General features: G+C 39.8%; 3 protein-coding genes and 1 pseudogene across 3 annotated transcripts; 2 read left to right on the top strand and 2 right to left on the bottom strand.

Moving 5' to 3' along the window:
- The first annotated feature begins 927 nt into the window (after nt 1-927).
- Nucleotides 928-2,609, top strand: LOC125216276 (thymidine kinase-like). The gene is made up of 4 exons (XM_048117950.2): nt 928-1,152; nt 1,268-1,412; nt 1,871-1,992; nt 2,089-2,609. Exons 1-4 carry the CDS (start codon nt 1,040-1,042, stop codon nt 2,351-2,353), a joined length of 645 nt encoding a protein of 214 aa, XP_047973907.2. The 5' UTR covers nt 928-1,039; the 3' UTR covers nt 2,354-2,609.
- A 2,751-nt stretch (nt 2,610-5,360) lies between these two features.
- LOC125215996 (uncharacterized) lies at nt 5,361-8,195 on the top strand. The gene is made up of 3 exons (XM_048117589.2): nt 5,361-5,722; nt 6,019-7,298; nt 7,773-8,195. Exons 1-3 carry the CDS (start codon nt 5,405-5,407, stop codon nt 7,957-7,959), a joined length of 1,785 nt encoding a protein of 594 aa, XP_047973546.2. The 5' UTR covers nt 5,361-5,404; the 3' UTR covers nt 7,960-8,195.
- A 474-nt stretch (nt 8,196-8,669) lies between these two features.
- Nucleotides 8,670-9,325, bottom strand: LOC125209567 (dirigent protein 22 pseudogene; annotated as a pseudogene).
- Nucleotides 9,326-18,491: 9,166 nt separating this feature from the next.
- On the bottom strand, nt 18,492-19,262 carry LOC125209466 (dirigent protein 22-like). The gene has a single exon (XM_089067905.1). The coding sequence runs from the start codon at nt 19,238-19,240 to the stop codon at nt 18,662-18,664; it is 579 nt and encodes a 192-aa protein (XP_088924031.1). The 5' UTR covers nt 19,241-19,262; the 3' UTR covers nt 18,492-18,661.
- Nucleotides 19,263-19,978: the final 716 nt, after the last annotated feature.

Below are 19,978 nucleotides of genomic sequence, written 5' to 3'. Positions count from 1 at the left end.
TCCCACAATATTTATCCTTGTAGGCCAACGGACTAAAAAATTATACTTCCTCATTTTCATGTTAATCGAGTCTATTTTTGCTAAATAGTACTCATTTCTTTTACTTTATTCACAACTATTCATTTAACACATTATTAGTAGTATTAATTATTTACACTACATTGATTGATTTATCGTTTATGAGTATATATGTATATTAGGGCATTCACAATGGTAGTCGATTGTGAGGGTCGAGCGATAGGTCACCCCATCAGCTCCCATTATGGAGAGGGAGCCGATCTCCACTCACCAAAGCCTCAGGCGATCCCCCATCATCTCTCCATCAGCCCTGAGATAGGTCATCATTGCGGGGTGTCGGTGTTGATTTTAATTTAAAAAAAATATTAATTTATTAAATTTCTTCCATTATAAATACCTCATCCTTAATTATGTGTGAGAGAAAAATGTGAGTAAAATATTAATTTATTACGTATTTTAATTTAAATTATTTAGACATTGGCATCAAAAATAAAAGAAAATAGTTTGATGTAGAAATGAAATAGGTTCTGAGATAGACTCCCATTGTAGAAAAATGAACTCTAAGATGGGTTGCTAACGTGTCAAGAAAAAATGAAAATATGCTAGAGATGGACTCCGAATTTAAGGCTCCTCTTAGAAATTTGATCTACTTGCTAAATAGATTTCAGACATGATTCTACGATATATAGTCTAAAAGTTAAATTACTAACATGTTCTCGTACCGATTCAATTTGATTAATAATTAAAATTTAATAAAAAAATTCAAATCAGGTCAAAAATGAGGAAGGCGCGGGTGGATTAATAAGATGTGTACACCGCACGCTTCCATCTTCGATTCAAATTTCCCTCTCAAATTTCGATTTTCGTTTCAAATTTATTGCTTCTTTTTTGTCCCAACCCTAAAAATTCAACCTTCAATCGTCAACTATATAATTCGAGTTGAAAATTCAGAAAAGTCCACCACTTTCAACGTCAAACAACCACTCTTCTATACTTCCCGATCCCGATCCTGATCCTAGTCATGGCTGCCCCCTACAGCCGCCCAGGCGAGGTCCACGTCATCGTCGGACCTATGTTCGCCGGTAAATCCACTGCTCTCCTCCGTCGCATCACCGCGGAGTCTGATTCCGGCAGGTATTGACGAGTCTTCTGATTCAGATTTCTGAATTAGGGAAATTTGCAGTAAGCAGAGTCTGATTATTGTGGAATTGAGATCCGATCTGATTTCATGATTCGAATCGATTTGCAGGACTGTGGCGATGATAAAGTCGAGTAAGGATACTCGATACGCGGTGGATGCAGTCGTGACACATGATGGCACCAAGTTCCCTTGTTGGCCGCTGCCGGATCTTTTGTCGTTCAAGCTCAAAATTGGCGCCAAGGCATATCAAAAAGTAATTCATATTTGATGCCTTCACTTTCGTGTATTTGTTTACTTTATTCACTAATTTTATACTTTGATATGTGTCTTCATATTTGTTGAATTAGAATTCTTATCATGATTTCCTGATAGTATAATATGATTAATTTTCATGCTTCATTTCATTTTATTTAGTGTGCTCTGTTTGTCGCCGGAGAAAAGGAATTGAAACCCTAAATAAGAAAATGAAAAAGGGATTAAGCCAACTTTAGAGTTTGTTGATTTTGCTGACTAAATTATGCATTGTTTTGCCATATAGTTGTGTTCTATTCAAGCATGCCAGAGAAATTATACCACTGTTTGTTTAATTAGGACTAATCCCTTGTAATTTCCATCATTTGAGCTGATTTGCTCTATTCATATTCCATTGGAAGGAAATGAAAAAAAGAAAACAATCATACATCTTATCCTAATGAGTGTAATTGTGAGCAGGTGGATGTGATTGGCATTGACGAAGCTCAATTTTTCGGTGACCTGTACGAATTTTGCTGCGAGGCAGCTGATCTTGATGGGAAAACTGTTGTAGTTGCTGGCCTTGATGGTGATTACTTGAGGTAGTTGAAATGTGTAATCTATAGTAGTTACTCGTTTGTTCTGTTTGTGAATAGATGATTCTTGATCTAATCACAAATGCTATGGTGTCCCAATAGGAGGAGTTTCGGATCAGTGCTAGATATCATCCCGCTTGCTGATACTGTCACGAAGCTTACTGCACGGTGCGAGCTCTGTGGCAAACGTGCTTTCTTCACTCTGAGGAAGACGGGCGACCTGCAAACTGAGCTCATCGGTGGTGCTGATGTTTACATGCCCGTCTGCCGCCAGCACTATGGCAATGAGCAACGCGGTTCTTCCTTGGAAGCTGCATCAGGAAGCAAGTTTGGAGATGCTGCGGTTAAAGAAGTGCATGATTGTTAAAACAATTGCAGAAATGTTGAGGAGAAATGTTGGGTTGTGCTGTTTAGTAGAGTATCTATCTATGGATAATGGCTCTGTTGTTAGTGATGTATAGTTTTAGTAGCATAAGTTTAAACTCGTTCACTTCATTAACTAGGCCTTGAATCTTCATCATAGAGTTCTTATGAAAATGTTGTGAACTCATTTGTAATGGAAGATTCGAGGTTACTATTATTTCACTTTTATTATTTATGTGATCTGTGACACTTTATCCCTATTTTTGTTGTTGGGAAGATCTCAAAGTTTCTACATGGTGGAGATGATAGGCTCGGTCTATAGATTTTCCTTTTTCCACCCTTTTCTTTTTGCCACATTTTGCTCAAAGGGATGAAGTAGCCACGCCATACTCTTAGGAAAAGCTCGAATGAACTTTAAACAAAAGAGTACCTGTATCCGAAACTGATGACACACGTGGATAGATAGAGAATACATAGGGGCGACATGGGTAGATAGAATACATAGGGTTGCGATACAACTCTCTCTAAGGAACGGTACAATAGCCCCATAACTTTGGGTGAAGCTACCTTGAAACCCTTACTCCCTTTGTCTGCCACTAAATGTCCCATTTTTCTTTTTTCGTCCGTCCGCTGATAAATGTCTCATTTCACTTTTACTATATTTGGTAAGTTGGCCCTACATTCCATTAACTAAATCAATTTACATTTTATCATAAACCAATATATAAAAGTAGCCCCTATTTCACAACTTTTATACTAATGGCGGATGGAGTGACTAATTTATTTTGTCATTAATTAAAAAAAATAGAATCACTTAGAGCGTCCACAGTGGGGGAGCCGTGGCTCTCCGCCCGGGCTTGGGCAGCCCGCGGCCCCCCACTACTGAGGCGAGGCATGCCCGCGGCTCGGGGGGGTGGACGAGAGAGAGCCGAGCGCTCGGCCAGGCCGAGGCTCTTGGTCAAGCGGCTCGGCCCGCCACTGCAAGGGCCGAGAGCCGCGGCCCTGCCCACCGATTTTCATTTTTTTAAAAATTCGAATATTATATTTATAAATACTATCTATATTCATTCCATTTTTTTCATCTTCCTCAATTCTAAACCCTAAAAATTTCACTATCTACCATTTTCAAAGTCTACAAAATGCAAGGTGGAGATGATTCTCCCGGCTATGGAGAATCGGGATTTGGCGCATATTCGTCTTCCCAACCGTGGAGATCGAGTCCGACCCCCCCTCCAACGAACCTGTGGAGTCCACAATCGCCGCCGCCGTGGCAACAGACACCCCAACACCGGGGTCGGTCCTCCTCTCAGCCGCAGAGGAACGTGGGTCGTCCCCAATCAGGGTTCAGCGACTACCGGCCCAATATGGACGCGATCAACAACCCTTCTCAGCAATTCCAATCCTCCCAATTCCAATACACCCAATCCCCTCTATCTGAATCTGATAGATTCACGTGGGAACAGTTGATGGGAACACCACCAGACACCCCGGTGTCCGGTACTCAAGGCGGCCGCGGGCGAAATCAAGGCGTTGGGGGGCGAAACGGCGGCGGAGGTGGGCGAAATGGCGGAAATGGTGGGGGGCAAAGCGGCCGCGGTGGTCGAAGCGCCGGCCGCCGAGGAGAGCAAGGCATCAGAGGAGGTGGCGGCCGAAGTGGTCGGCGAGGCGGCGGACGCGGCGGCGGTGACGGTGGCAGCGGCGGCGATGGCGATGGCGATGGCGGTGGCGGTGCCGGTGCCGGTGGCGGTCGAAGCCGGCGGTCGACCTACTATAGCAATGAAGAATCCATTGCTGTAGCCAAAGCCTGGTATGCGGTCACGACCGATTCTATCGTCGGTACGGATCAGACCGACGTTTGCTTTTGGAATCGCGTTCTCGATGTGTACAACGAATTCAAACCAGATGGGAGCGTCGAGCGTACAGCTAGCCAGGTCCGGAAGAAGTTCGGAGGGATTACTAAAGCGTTGAAGAGGTTCAGTGGCATATACGAGACCCAACTCCGCCTTGCTGAGAGCGGCCGCACCGAAGCCGACGTACGAGCGTTATCGTATCAGTTGTTCAATACTGAATCGTGGCCGAAGTTTACCTACTGGGATGAATACCTCGTTCTGCGTGACTGCCCGAAATTCAGGGTCCTCATCGACAAAGATCCAGTCTCTGCGCCGAAGCGGACTAGACTGGGCGTCGCCGGCAACTACAGCAGTAGCAGTGACTCACGCGCCTTCGACCTGAACGATGATGCTTCGGAGGAGGAGCCCCCCTCCAGACTCTCTCGGCGCCCATGTCCGCAGGGCCAGCGTGCCGCAATCCGGGAATCTAGAACCGGCTCTCAGTTCTCCGCTGCGACCTCTACAGCAATGCCCTCAACACCGCGGGCGGCTTTGGCTCATACCCTAGAGGTGCAGATGATGAAGCAACTTCAGGATGATTTGGCCTTGTACGAGAAGTCAACTGATCCGGAGACCAGGAGATTCTACCACGACCTCATTATTCGACTGAGGTCGAAGTTGGGATGGTCCGAAGGGTCGCAGTCGGGCGGTGCCAGCGGCAGTGGGGTCGGTGCAAGTGGCAGTGGCGGCGGTGGAGGCGGTGTCGATGATGTGATGGATGACGATGACGACACCGATTAGTCGGGCGGTGTGCGTCATTTTTTTTATTGTATTTAAAACGTTGTCGTTGTATAATTTTACCCTATCTATAATACTACGACAATTTGGTTTCAATTTTTCCTAGTAATTTTTAAAGTATGCATTTTTTTTAAGTATGCATTTTTTACTTATTATATGCATATAATTTTTATTCTAGGAATATTAAAATATACAAAAATTGTATAAAAATAATTTTAATTGTTGAAATAGAAAAAAAAAATGGTGGCCCGAAGAGCCACCATTGTAGTGGCCAAGTTTTGAGGGCAAGGGCCAAATTTGTTGGGCATGCCCAAGAAATGATGGCTTGGGCATATGCCCAAGAGGGCCACCGTTGTGGACACCCTTAAATACAAGAACAAGGCAGAGGGAGTGTGTGAGGCAGTGAGATTAGTTTTTGAAAAGCGAAGATGCCCCAAATTCCGTATGAATTGATCCGACAAGTTCAGATCCGTACCCGGTCAGCGGCGGGGCTGCCCGATTACGACCCGTCGGATCCTACACTGCCCGCTCTTCCGTCTCTCTCGGCCACAATAGCCGCCGCCGACGCTTCGCCGACGGACCGCCGCTGCCGGAACTGTAAAGCCTTGCTGCTTAGAGGATCGGAGTCTATTGTCTGCTTGTACTGCGGCATCGGCCCCCATTACGACGTCGTTCCGGATCCCATCCGCTTCACCTCCACCGTTGGCTACCAGTGGCTGCTCCGCTCGCTCCACCTCGATGGATCGGTATGGTTAATTCGATGAATCTAATTGCTAAATTTTATGTTGCAGTGCGAAATCGCTGCTTGAATCTCGCTGATTGATTATTGTTAAGGGGAATTTGAGTTATCTGATTATACAAATCGATTTAGGATTCCAATTTTATGTATTTGTCTGTCGAATCAAAATAGTAGGATCAGGATGGATTGAGCTGGATGATTGGGATTTGTAGAACTTGACAGATTGATTGATTGCTGTTTGTCTAAATTTATGGTGATTGCTACCTCAATAGTGATAAATCGATAACTCGTTGTATTTTGCAGGAAATGGTTGATCCAACCAGTAAAGTTAACCAAGGTAAAGTTCAGAGCTCGCCTAAAGATTCAACTCCCTTGTCTGCATTTTTAGACTTCAAGATAGTGTGTCCAGCTGAAAATGTGAACGGAGTGAATAGCTCCGATAAACCTTTGGTTTTGACCGGAGTAGCTCTGGGTAAGTTCTTCTTGAAATCTAAGAGTAATGGCGTCTCTGATACACCTACCGAGCAACCATCTGAGCATAAATGGACCGAGGCTGACAGTTCAATAGATGCTGCAGCTCTTGGCAATCAAGATTTGTTTCAAAATGTAAATTCATCCAAGCCGGCTGTCAGCTCTTCCGAGCACATGACTAGCAGAGCTCTTTCTGGATGGGAGGCGGATTTTCAGTTCCCTGATTCTGAAAATCAGCTTGGTGGTCAGAGGTCATCTGAGCATGTTGTAGCTTCCTCAGAAGGTTTTGATATGAAATCTGAAGATCCGGATTCCTTTCAGAGTTCCTTGGGTTTGAATGGTGATCTTGGTGCTCAACTCGATTCAGTGTATGGACGTGGAGAAAATCCGAATGGTGGGAAACCAAATGAGAGTGCATCCGTTCCTACAGCAGTTGGTGACTGGAATTCAGATGATATATGGAATAATCTGGGGTCAAGTACACCCGAGTTGTCTGGTGGATTTGATGCTCCTTTCAGCACTAATATTGAGCCTCAAAAGGACCCTACACCAGGCTTCTCGGAAGATCTTTCTACCAGTGTTGATTTTGATATGTTCCAGGACTTCCAGTCGCCAGCGAACTATGCAGATGTTACTAAGAATAAGACCACGAATGAGGAGCCTACAGCAATGGATGAAGACGCATTTGAAGACTGGAACGATTTTGCTAGCTCTACCAGCTTACAAGCTCCTCCCCAAAATGCCTGGTCTGTAGCTGGAAGTAGTGATCAAGTCTCGAGTTCTGAAAATAAGCCCACAGAGGGAGATTTGTTCAGCTTTGACAGTAAGCTTGAAGGTGACAACAAGTCCTCTGACAAAGATGTATTCAACTTTGACAATATGTTTGGAGATGTCAAGAAGCCCTCAGAGAGTGATTTATTCAGCTTCGACAACAAGCCCTCAGGTGGAGATTTATTCAGCTTCGACAATAAGTTTAAAGACGACAAAATAACCCCAGAGAGAGATTTATTCAGCTTTGATGGTGATTTTGGAGGAGATTTCAGCGGCTACTCTCAACCTAATGCTCCTGCACAAGGCAATGCTGTTATGTCAGAAGATCCAACTTCAATCTGGTGAGTTTGTAATCTGCTTAGACATGATTCCTGCTCGTATTTTTCCATAGCCTGCTTTGGTTTAAAGTAATTGAATATGAATTTCCTCAACTTGATTACTGATGTTTTTCTCCCCTAAATCGTAACTGTGCCATGTGAAAAATGCTCGTAGATACTATTATTGCCCGACCTTTGCACATTTGTCATCGAACTTTATGGTAGTATCATAAAACATACACATTAGCGCCACACTGTTGAAACCCGAACCCCCGGAGGAAAAAAAAAGAATAATCAGCAACTAGCTAACTATGTTTGAGAAAACCGATGTGGAGATATTAACCTGGTTTCATTGAGGTCATTTAAAACAATCAAGTTAAGATAATTTAGCTTTTGGTATGTTCAATTGGTTTCGTGTGCTAAGCAATGCAGATATTTAGTTAATTTTACAGTGTGCTTATAACTCGTTGCATAAGTAGTATCCTTGTGACAATGTAGGTTTGGCGACGTGAGCTCCCCTTCCCTTGAATCCGTACAAGCTGCAAGCAACGAAGATGCATCTGGGCAGGATGGTGTGAAGGCGCTGATGTCCCAGATGCACGATCTTTCTTTCATGCTTGAGACAGACCTTTCTGTTCCATCCGGCTCAGACGACCATAAGCCTGTTCGAATCCAAAAAGATTGAGAGGTTTCAAGGTTCACAAACTCTTGAGCATCTACACAACCTGTACATTATCTGGTATGCTTCTTTTTATTCCGGGACTGTGTTTTTATCATTGAGTCCCATCTCGTCGTATACCATTGTTTTCATCGCGAGTTTGGATTCTATAGCTTCTATATTAGTCTCCGTTGCGGTTGTCGTGTAACAGTCACATTTGGGAAGGAGTATGTGCTAATATGAGCATTTCTATTAATTTGTTATTCATTACTCCTTTTATTTTTGAAGTTTTCCCTATCTTTTTTATCTATATATATGAAATGTAATTTAATTTTAAAGCCAACTAAAAAAAGTAGGAAGTTCAGTTTAACCAAAGGTGAAATTGTTTTCTTATATTTCAATTAAATTTATGCTATATGTGCGTGCAAAACAAGTGCTTCAGCTCATATTTCTCAACACAAACAAACACAATGGGTACAAAAAAGACATAATCACTTGCGAGTTACGACAATGGCATTAAAAATGCACTCAATAATCATTTAAAATGGCCCAGTTGAATCCCGTTTTTTACTTGTGAGCCAAGCCCAAGCCCCACTTCGTTTTGCTGATGGGTCGTTTCTGGGCCTGCCCATATCGGGCTTGGGCCGACCCATATCGACCCTGGGCCGTGTTGGACTGGTCGGCCCGGCCTAGTAGACAACTTTAGCCGTAACTTACTGTTGGGGGATATATTATAAGCTATTGAAGTTTACTTTTATTTATAAAGTGTTTCAAACATTATTTGGATACACTTTTGAATAAAATAAGACAAGACAATCCTTTCTAAATAAGAATCTAGTAATGTAGTATAGTTGCATTAAATTGGATGATTGTATGACCGCGCACTGGATCAGAGTAAAGACTCTCGAAAGTAGAATAGCCACGCGCTAGCCGGAATTTCCCTGTGCCGCCCACCACTGCCACCTCCCTCACTTTCTCAAACTGCATGTCAGAACCATATATTTCTATTGAGCTGCCTTTATACTTGCCATCAATAAAAACAATTGACACCATCACATGGGTGCTGGACCCATCCAGAGCTGAGGTCACATATACGCCTCGGCCCCTTGCAATTACGGCTGAGCCTTCCTCGAATCCTGCAGTAATTGGGTCATCTGTGCAAAACATAGCTCCGAACTTGGAGAAGTTTAGGGCCCCATTCGATGAGACTGGTATCCCGATCACGGATGTATTTTGGTCGCCAGCGTAATCTTGGAAGTAGACCGTTAGTTTTGTCTCCTTGAGATGGCCTAGCTTTGCATTTGAATATGTGAGAATGGTGAGAAAGAGCATTGAAGCTAATGTGATTTTGTTGGATGCCATAGCACAAAACAAAAAGAGAAGGCAAATGAGATTGTGTTTGATTTGTTACTGAGTTTTGTGCGATTTATGTACAACTTGTCATGGTGTATTTATAGTGTCGACCTTACAGAAAATGAGCATGTGATGTAGACCTGTCAACTAAGCTAATCGTCGACTTTTTAATGGCTAGCTGCAAGTAGCAATGTGAATAAGAATTTATATGCTATTGTATAGGAAATATTTAAATAAAATTTATTTTAAGGGGTAGCAAGAACTGACTATTATAATATATTGAAGCTAATGCTTTGCACATTCTCGTCAACTTCGTCACTTTCATAGTTGTAGTGCAAAAAAACACACCCAAAGCCAATAATATGGCAAAAAGAAAGCAAAGAAAACGAAGAGCATAAAATATCACATTGTTCTTGCACACCTACATAAATCATCAATATGGAGATTAAATAGACCAGGGAAGAAAATGAGGTAGAAATAAGTAGGAGAGAGAAGTTGTGGCACTTCAACTATGTGTGTTTGGTTGAGTTTGTGCTTTACTATTTCTTTTTCTTTATTTTGCTATTCCTATTATTGTATTATTAATGTTGTTTACTTTAGTTTTTTGGTAACTTAGGAACTATTGGTTTTTTTTTTTCCAATGTTAAGTTTTATTAATATCTGTGTATGTTTTTTATTTGTTTTGTAGTTTATCATTTATCTTTTTATAGTAACATGGTTATCCTCCTAATAATTTTTAGTTGTATGTTAAATATTTTATATCGATTTGAACTAGATAGAATTTTAGTATTCAAGTGTGTATGTTGTTAAGGACGATATTGTCTTTGTTGAAAATATTTAATTTTGTTTGAGAAAATCCAATAATGCAACAACAGATAGAAGGTGTGAATAAGAAGGATAGCAAAAAATATATAAAGTATTTATGTGTTGTGTAATATTTTTCTATGTTGGTTTAATTTTATACTTATTTAATTTATATTTATAAGTATTTCACATATGTTAGTATATAGTACATTTTTTAATTTTATAATCTTATGTGATAATATTGTTTCTTATTTTATTTAGTTTATTAGTATATTCACAATGCCATATTAATAGAATGAAATTATTTTAAATCGCGCATAGTGCGGGTTAACACTAATAAAATATATAAAATTTGAATTTTGGTACAGATATATGCACATTTATCAATAGTATTATTACATAATAAAATTAATCCTCTCAATTTTTTACACAAATTATCCTAAATTCATAATTTTGTACTTCAAATTATTCTTAATTTTTTACACAAATTACACAGTGGGAGTATATCACAACCTTATTTAATAAATTAATTATATTTATCAAATGTAGTAATATTGTAGTACTCCATATGTTCATTAGTATGAAATATCGTTGAAACAATTATAAAATCTTATTATATGTATGAGGTTATTTGTTGTAGTACATCTTATCATTATTACTACATTTATAATTTTAGATCTATATTATTTTTAAATTCAAAAAATATTTCATAATTTGAATAAAATAAAATAAGCCGTGCATAGCACGAGAGTGATACTAGTTCATATATAAAAGGTGAGTTTTGACCTAAATTGTAAATATTTTGAGTTTTGGGTATGAATTTGAATATTTGTAAATATTGAGTACTATAATTTATCATTATACAAAAGTTTAAGGGGTTGTGATCAAATGAAATATCTAAATATTGTACAAACTCAAAACTATGATCTTGACAATTGAAAAATGTCAACAGCTCACAAAAAAGCATCAATATGAAAATGTCAACAGAATTTCAACGGTAGTCAATGATTGATTCTGTGTTGATATTGTGTTGATACTGTGTTAACATTAAAATCTTAAAATTTTACACTGTGTTGATATTGTATTGAAACTGTGTTGAAGCTGTGTTGAAGCTGTGTTGAGGAGTTTGAGTTTATACAATATATAAGTTTGCATTTTATCACAACCCAAAGTTTAAGTTATGGCTAATTTTAAATATTAGCGTTAAATTTAAAACAGCTTTTCACTAATTAAATGTTGTTAATTTAGACATCCATTTTATTCCACTAAGTAAAGGAGTGTTGATTGCGCGTTAATTTAGGCAGCCATTTTATTGCTAATTGGTCATTGATTCCATGTATACTCATTAATTGTTGACTAATTAAATTTGATATTTAATTTTAGAGATTCAATAGCCAATTAGCGTTTAATTTGAAACCCTTAGCACCGTTACTAATAGAAAATTAATATCCATTTAAATCCATAGCTATAATCTCTATAAGTACCAATAATAAAATAAATTCATCAAACAAACAAGCAAGACATGATTATCACCAAGACTCCCGAAGGAAGATTAAGAAAAAATAAATTCATCAAACAAACAAGCTATCTTGATCATCACCAAAACTCTGGAAGGAAGATTAAGAAGTACTCCCTCCGTCCCATAATAGATGTCACATTTTTCTTTATAGTTTGTCCCAAAAAATATGTCACATTTTCTATTTTAGAAAAAGTTTTCTCTCACACCAATATATAAAAATATATTTTCTCTTTCCACTTAACAAACAAAACAACATCTCCTAAAATCTCGTGTCATCTCTTAAGAGCATCCACAATGGATGCCCCAGTGGAAGCCCTAGTGGGGGGCCCTAGAGGTTGTCACATCAGCATACCTTATCTTTCTGCAATGGTTTGGCCCTAGTGGGTGCCCCATCTATTATCCATTTTTCATTTCAATTTTAATTTATTTTTTTATGTTTACCAATTATAAATAGCAAAATTAGACTCCAAATTAAAGAACTAGCAAAAAACATACATTACTTAATTTAAAAAAAAAATTACAACGAAAATACTTAAAAAGAGGTACAATTTCAACGACCACTATGTATCCAAACTTCTTCAATCATGTCGTTCATGATTTGAAGATGAGCTTGTTGGTTGCGCATGCTCTCCTGAGCTTGTAATCTCTCGCTGACTCCATAGGATAAACCTCGAACGACCGTCGGGGTTGCATGACCTGCGCTCGGACCGGCTTCAACATCGAACCAATCGCTAGTTGTTCGACCTTCATCGTGAATAATCATGTTGTGCAAGATGATGCACGCGTACATGACATTGGCGATATGATGCCTGTACCAAGAACGAGCCGAGCCTTTCACTATTGCCCAACGCGCTTGAAGCACACTGAATCCTCGCTCCACGTCCTTCCGTGCAGCTTCTTGCCGCGATGCAAAAAGCTCTCTCCTTGCATCCGTTGGGCAGGAGATCGTCTTCAAGAAAACTGGCCATCTCGGGTAAATGTCGTCGGCTAAGTAGTACCCCATATGATGCTGCCGTCCGTTGGCAGTGAACTTGATAACCGGACCGTTGCCATTGTATTGCTCGGTGAAGAGACTCCACGAGTTCAACACATTGATGTCGTTGTTTGATTCCGCCACGCCAAAGTGAGCATGCCAACTCCAAAGACAGTGGTCAACGATGGCTTCAAGGATCATCATCGGGTGGGTACTCTTATACCCACTGGTGAATTGACCTCTCCACGCTGCCGGACAATTCTTCCACTCCCAGTGCATACAATTAATACTCCCTAACATACCAGGAAAGCCGTGCACCCTATCGTGCATCCCCATCAGTTACTGGCAATCTTCCGCATTCGGCTTGCGCAAATATGTGGCGCCGAATGTGTCAATAACGCCCTCACAAAATTTTACCAGACACTCCCGGACAGTTGTATCCCCGACGTGAAGATACTCGTCGAACATGTCTGTCGTAGTGCCGTATGCCAACTGACGAAGCGCAACCGTGCACTTCGTGAGCTGGGATAGACCCCTTCTGTGGGCAGCATCTTCCCGCTGCTGGAAGAACTCGTCGCGCGCTTCTATCGCGTGAAAAATTTAGAGAAACAGTTCTCGATGCATCCTAAACTGCCGGTGAAAAACCGTCGGTCCCCACCGGGGCTCATCGGCGAAGTGATGTGAATCAAATTGTAGTCCTTTATTGTATTGTTTTAACACACATTTTTAGGTGAAAAATGGACTCATTTTGATATATTGTAGGACAAAACACAAATCTATAAGAGAGAGAAGGAAGAAAACAAAGGTCGGAATCTGATCAGTAATCAGCCATGCAAGATTGACTTAAAATGCTTCTACAAGTCCACCATTCCATTCACCTTCGAAAGAGCTTCGCGTGGATACCTCGCACGCCTCAATCGGAGTCCGGATGAAGAAGGTATGACTGTTTTACGAAGACTGCGCAATGCAGTGCAAAACGCGCGACCTAATCGAGAGTATGACAAAATGCCCGATCGGGCGTTTTTCAAGGTGCAGATCGCCCGACCGGGCAATTGGTACTGGGCCTGTTTTTCGAGCCCTAGCTATTTAAATAGCTAGGGCACGACTTCCAATGCATCTTTTGGCGGCTGGAGACGATTTTTAGAGAGAAAAAGAGGCTTGGAGTCCATTTTTGGGAGGATGAAGAAGAAGCTTGAGGCTAATTCTTCCCTAATCTTGCCCATATGGTAGCATTTACTTGTTTTCTTGTATTGTTGCCCACTATGAGTGGCTAGATTTTAGGGATTACTCCTAGTTAGTTAGTGAAGCTTGTAAATATGAATCCATGACTTTGTTTTGATAGATTTCCATATTTTGGTTCTTATCTATGTCTTTATTTCAATCCGTGTTGGATTTTTCTAGGAAACTTAATCCGGTAATGACCTTAACTTCAATGTCTCTTTAACTTGGAGTAGGGAGCTAACATAGATAAGGAACCCTAGGCTAAATATGATCAGGGGATAGTCCGGGGTGGATCTTGTGTGTTGAACGTTCGTAGAAGTCAATCCCGAGCTTACTATGCGACTGTAGGAGTAAGGGGTTGGTGAGTAGAGCCTAGGAGACGTGATCAGCTTATCCTAGGTGTAAAATTCCACGATCAGTGATCAGCTGCGTGAGAGCGTAAAATCAACATGATCCCGATAAATATTGGAAAATAATTATACTTAAGGATTCATGTGAACAAGCAACCCGAAACGAGCTAGGAGTAGTCTTCCCTCTTTATCGTGATTCCCTTGTATTTTTCCTTCTCGTTTCGTCCTTCACTCGCCTCTAGATCAAAAACCCAAAATTAAACTATTTTACTGCTTTTTAGTTTAGGTTTACTAGTTTTAGCAATTAATCTCCTCCCTGTGGGTTCGACACCTTTTATACTGCATTGCACGTCTGTATACTTGCAGATGTAGTCTTTTTAGGGATTTATTACTTGTTTTGTGTACTTAAATTGCACCCTAAAAAGCACAACAAGTTTTTGGCGTCGTTGCCGGGGAGGCGTTAGTTGTTAGAACTTTGTGTGTTTTTCTTTTTACTTTTCTTAGTTTTATAGGTAGTTTAGTTTAGTTAAATTTTTAGTTTTTTATTTTGTTTTCCACAGGGTGCCCGTAATCCGTGTGTTTCTTGTGCAGAAATCTTATTTAGCAAGGAGAACGAGGTTTGTGTGGAAAGCGCGTGACGAGTGGTCACCAAGTTCGAAAGAGGTAGACCGTTTCTCAACGGTTTGGTAAGGATGGCTTGACTCCCGCTCTTAGTATTTTTGCTAGAACACTTTCCTTACCACACACACGATTATTAGGACTAATCCCGGAGTTTTCGAGGTTCTCGCTTCCGGTAGAGGGGTGACATCGTGCTAACTTAACCCCTTACTTGCTTTGATTTATATTATTGTTTTGTGCTTGGTATTTTCTGTTTGGACTGTGTTCTAGGTTGCAGAGATGTTCTATTTTTGTAGGCATCTAGAGATATGAAAGTGTGAGGGAGACATCTGAATGTGATATCTGTGGAGTGCAACAAGGCCATTCGAGCTCACACTTCAGTAACGACCATGAAGAAGATGAGGAGTTCTCATTTGATCCAATTGATCTGCTCCAAAGGAGGATATCTGATCTCAAGAAAAGGCGAAATGATCCCGATTTCACATTTGGAGAAGAACTTGCCTTAGAAAAAAGCCTTGAGCGATCTTCAAAATGCAAGAAGTGAGAGATTTAAGATTCTTAAAGATAAGGCATTTGAAGATGATCAGGATCTTACATGGGCCAAATTATGTGGTAAAATGAAGGAGTTGATAGACCTAGCGACCTCTCTCTCGACTGGAGATGAAGTCCGCCCTCCTATGTGCATCGAGACGCTAGATGATCCACCTATTCAACATGTTTGTGAAGAAAAAGAAGAGGAGTGAGTCACATCGACTGTGGAAGCAGTAAAGGAGGATGAGACGAGAGCTGCAGAGAGTACATAGCCTTCATTTGTTGAGCATGAGTCTTGCCAAGCACTTGGCTTGTTGCCATTCCATAGCATCCATGATCACCGGCCATCCACACCATCCCCGACTCGCAAGAAGAAGAAACCAAAGATTAAATTCCAAGATTGGGGGATGGTGGTTTTGAATCCCTTCTTTGAGTCTGTAATGGGGATTCAACTGCTAAGAAGGAGGGATCCGGAGAGTTTGTTAATCCCACGGGTGAAAACTCATAAAATTGGTGAGAATGTCTAGCCAAAGACGTTAAAGAAAGGCGCTAGATGGGAGGCAACCCATCATATGTGGTTTGAGTTTTTACTTGTTTATGTTTTTGTTTTGATCGCGAGGGTTTTCTTAACTTGGTTCTTTCCCTCGTTTTTTATCTTGAACCGGGTATTGTAAATAGTTCTTTTTCTAGTTTTGTTTTGTAGGAATAAGGACGAGCTACTTATGAGGAGCCGAGCCGAAGGAAAGAAATACCCGACCCACACACCCCGACTTAACATGATTTGAGGGAGACTTCGTACCCCTTTCTTTATTATTTTTGTCCTTTGCTTTTCATGAGTATGCACATTGAGGACAATGCATGATTTAAGTTTGGGGGGTGTGCGCATGCTTGCTTGATTAATGTTGATTTTGGCTTAAATTATTCTTATATTTGTGCATAAGCATGCTTGATTTTCTTCATTCGAATGTCACTAGGCACATCGTTTCCTTTATGATTTGTTGGTGTGGACTTAGTTTCTCTTAAGAGTTGGGCCACAGAACCTTTCTTTCACTTATTAACCGCTTGAGCTATAACTTCCATATTTCGATGAAGTGAATGTAGTGTCCTTAGGAGTCCGATTTCTTGAGTTAAGGAGAAAGGATGATCCCGGTTTTGAAAAATTGAAAAAAAAAGGCCTTAAGGTTGATCTTCTAGACTTAAGCTTGATGAATTGTGAACTTGTTATTGTTGGTGCATGAAAATGATTAGGAAATAGGACGTCAAGCCTCATATCTATAATAAATGTTACATTTTTCTTTTTAGTTTGTCCCACAAAAGATGTCATATTTCCTTTTTTGGAAAAAACTCCATCTCACATTAATATAAATATACTATTTTTTCTCTCTCCACCTAATACACAAACAACATACTCCCTCCGTCCACAAAAAATCGGAAGGGATCAGCTAAGCCATTTTATCAAACATTTGCTGCTACACCAATATTAAATTGACATGTGTACAATCTTTAAAAAAATAATCTCTTCCTCCTCTCACACTATTGCGCTGAATTCTTCTCTTCCTCCTCTCATACACTTAGCTGAATTCAACATTCATTTCAACTTCCCCACAACTCTCCACCTTTTGAACATCATATTGCCGCCGGTAAAAAGCCAAAGCACCACCACGTCTGCCTCTCTCTCGCCCCCCTTCCAAACTACGTTCTCCCCTACTTCTCCCCGCCGATAACCTCCTCCAGTCCACCACCACCTCTCGAATCACCTACAATTCGTCTCGCCGATTCGATCTCCACCAAATAGCAGCAGCTCGCCCCACCGCCCGCCTGGACTGGTTGCTCAGATTTTTCCTCCGGCACCCTTCATCACACCGAGAATCCCCGTGGAATCCTCCGTCGTCACCGGAGAGGCTCGCCCTCCTCGCCTCCACCAACGACGACTTCCTCCGATCCCCGATCTATCACAACCCCTAAGTTTTGGTCTGCTCTCTAGAAGTTGACGCTTGGACTGCAACTTCCCTCCCCGCCGCAGGTGCACCGCTGGGTTTAGAGAGATTTGTGGGGAAGATGTCAAAATGAAGTTGAATTCAGCAAGAGATTTGTGAGGAAGATGCGTAGAGTTGCAAGGGAAGATGAAATAAAAGTTGAATTAAGCGTGAGTGACCGAGGAAGAGATGCCACGCAAGAATTAATTTATTTTTTATTTTTTAAAGATTGTACACATGTCAATTTAGTACTGGTGTAGTAGCAAATGTTTGATAAAATGGCTTAGCTGATCCCTTCCGACAAAAAATAGATCACTTTTGTCATTTTGGGACGTCCACAAAAAATAGACCACTTTCTAGAAATGGAAAGTTTATCTCTCATACTTTTCCTACTTTTTCTTCCCTCTCTCATACTTTACTCACTTTTTCTTCCCTTCTCTCTTACTTTACCTACTTTTTGTCCCTCTCTCTCTTACTTTACTAATTCTACATTAAAACTCGTGCCGAACAACAATAGATCTATTATTTGTGGACGGGGGGAGTATATCCTAAAATCCCGTGTTATTGTCCAAGTATGCCATCTATTACGGGACGAATAGAGTATATTTTAGGAACGGAGTGAGTAATTAGAAAACATAATAGTTTTAACTTGGATTGACAAATTATTTCACAAATTTAAATTAAAAAGTGTACATGTGCAGATCATGATGATTTAGAAATTGCACGAATCGTGATAAAAAAAAAAATAAATACTTGAAAATAAATAATGAACGCTCCATAAATACCATTGACGAGGCAAAAATAAATAAATAAAGCTGCAGGTAGCGAACCAAGAATTTCACAGTGTTCCAAAGTTGACTGTTTGATGCTAGATTTAAAATTGGATCTCATCACATGCCAATGAATAGAATAAATATATTGCATATTTAAAATTGAGATGGTAGTTGTTTTGATCACTATGTGGTTATAAGTTATAACAACTAATTTACTACTATGATTGAAGGGGATTGGAGACATGTAAATAAGTTCAGCTTTGAGCTTGAAAAATTTGTATTTAAACTTTTTAATTATTTTAAGTATTTTATTGTCTTGTTATTTGTATATTACACATAATTGAGAATGTATCGTAAGTGGAGAAAAAGCCCCACATTAATTTGGTAGAGTGTCTTTTAATTGGATGACATATGTAGTAAAATTGTAAATAAATGAAAAAATTAGGATAGAAGACAAAGATATTATTATTAAAATAACGAAAAATAAGTGTGCATTAATATGTATAATCCCCCCAAAAGAACAAAGTTTGCAGTCATTGGATCTATACATCAAGTACATTTAAATTGAGAGCAATGGATAATTTATTCGATGTAAATTGTAGCACGAGAGCTTAGTAATGTAGCACAGTCATATTAGACCGGGTAATTGAATAGCCGGTCACTACATCATAGGAAACAACCTCGAAAGTGGCGTAACCACGGGCAAGCCGGAATTTTCCCGTGCCACCCACTATTGCCGCCTCTGATGCCTGCACCGCTGATTGCTCGTAGGAACCTTGTATTTCAATTGTGCTGCCTTTATATTTTCCGTTGATAAACACAACCGACATTAGCATCTGAGCTTGGGTCCCATCTAGGGCCGATATGATGTATATACCCCGGCCCCTTGCAATTGGGACCGACTCCTTCTTAATTCCTTTGTATATTGGGTCGTCTGTGCAAAACATGGCTCCAAACTTGGTGAAATTTAATTGTCCGGTCGATGGGCCTGCTATCTCGATCGTGGTGGCATTTGGGCCGCCGGCATAGTCATGGTAGTAGATCGTCATTTCGATCTCTTTGTGATGCCCTAATTTTGCCGTAGCATATGTGAAAGTGGCAAGAAATAGAAGTAAGGATAATGTGAATTTGATGGATGCCATAGATTGACAACTCAAATTCAAGATTAGTTGAGTTTTGTGTGATTGCATTTCAACTTTTCAAGGCTTATTTATAGCATCAAGGGTTCGAGAAAATTTGAACATGAAAATTGACTTGCCAACTAATAGTGGATGGTTATTTGCTGTCAATAGCTACAGAAAATTAAGAATCAAGATGTAGTATCATAATAAAAAAAAATAAAGGACAATATCTTCATTGGCACCGTGCGCAAGGTGATGATATTTAAAGATTAATTTGGTTTGGCTATTGATTTTAATTGTGTCCTCAACATATTGCAATTATTGTAGGAAAAGGACTGCAATCAAATTATATGGACTACTAATTAAATTAAAATTTGTCGTGGCATCTTGAAATTAAAGGAATATCCAAAAAATTAAATGTCTATTAGCTAAATTTGTAAATGAATCGTGATTATTCATTACTTAAAATCCAATTGAGAGTTGTAAACAAGGAAAGCTTGAATTGGACAATACTTTGTCTCGTTATCTCGTGAAGCTTTTACCTATATTTGTGGTTAGACAAAATATAATTACAGTGGATTCATAATTATTTGTTGCCGTATATTTCTAATAAAATTTTCAAATAGATAAATTATAAAATTGTGATCAACTTTATATATAAAAGGTTCATACGAGGCTTTTTATTTTTTTTATCATACTTGATACAATTATAAAATTGTGATAAATTCTCTCACTCTATTTGACTGACTTATCAAGTTTTTTTTTTTTTTTTCATACTTGATACAATGAAATCAATATGATTTTCAA

Source organism: Salvia hispanica, chromosome 3 (assembly GCF_029641045.1).
Source record: "Salvia hispanica isolate PSC_SH4W2 chromosome 3, Shi_PSC_v1, whole genome shotgun sequence".
Taxonomy (NCBI): domain Eukaryota; kingdom Viridiplantae; phylum Streptophyta; class Magnoliopsida; order Lamiales; family Lamiaceae; genus Salvia; species Salvia hispanica.
Note: the sequence above shows the minus strand (reverse complement) of the source record. Positions and strands in the feature narration are given on the sequence as shown.

Bases quoted from the DNA above. Each gene is read 5' to 3' on its own strand.
- LOC125215996 (XM_048117589.2), top strand. From the start codon at position 5,405: ATGCCCCAAATTCCGTATGAATTGATCCGACAAGTTCAGATCCGTACC. The intron at 5,723-6,018 runs GTATGGTTAATT...TGTATTTTGCAG, and splicing joins CGCTCCACCTCGATGGATCG to GAAATGGTTGATCCAACCAG. The intron at 7,299-7,772 runs GTGAGTTTGTAA...GTGACAATGTAG, and splicing joins GAAGATCCAACTTCAATCTG to GTTTGGCGACGTGAGCTCCC.
- LOC125209466 (XM_089067905.1), bottom strand. From the start codon at position 19,240: ATGCAATCACACAAAACTCAACTAATCTTGAATTTGAGTTGTCAATCT.
- LOC125216276 (XM_048117950.2), top strand. From the start codon at position 1,040: ATGGCTGCCCCCTACAGCCGCCCAGGCGAGGTCCACGTCATCGTCGGA. The intron at 1,413-1,870 runs GTAATTCATATT...AATTGTGAGCAG, and splicing joins GCGCCAAGGCATATCAAAAA to GTGGATGTGATTGGCATTGA. The intron at 1,993-2,088 runs GTAGTTGAAATG...GTGTCCCAATAG, and splicing joins CTTGATGGTGATTACTTGAG to GAGGAGTTTCGGATCAGTGC.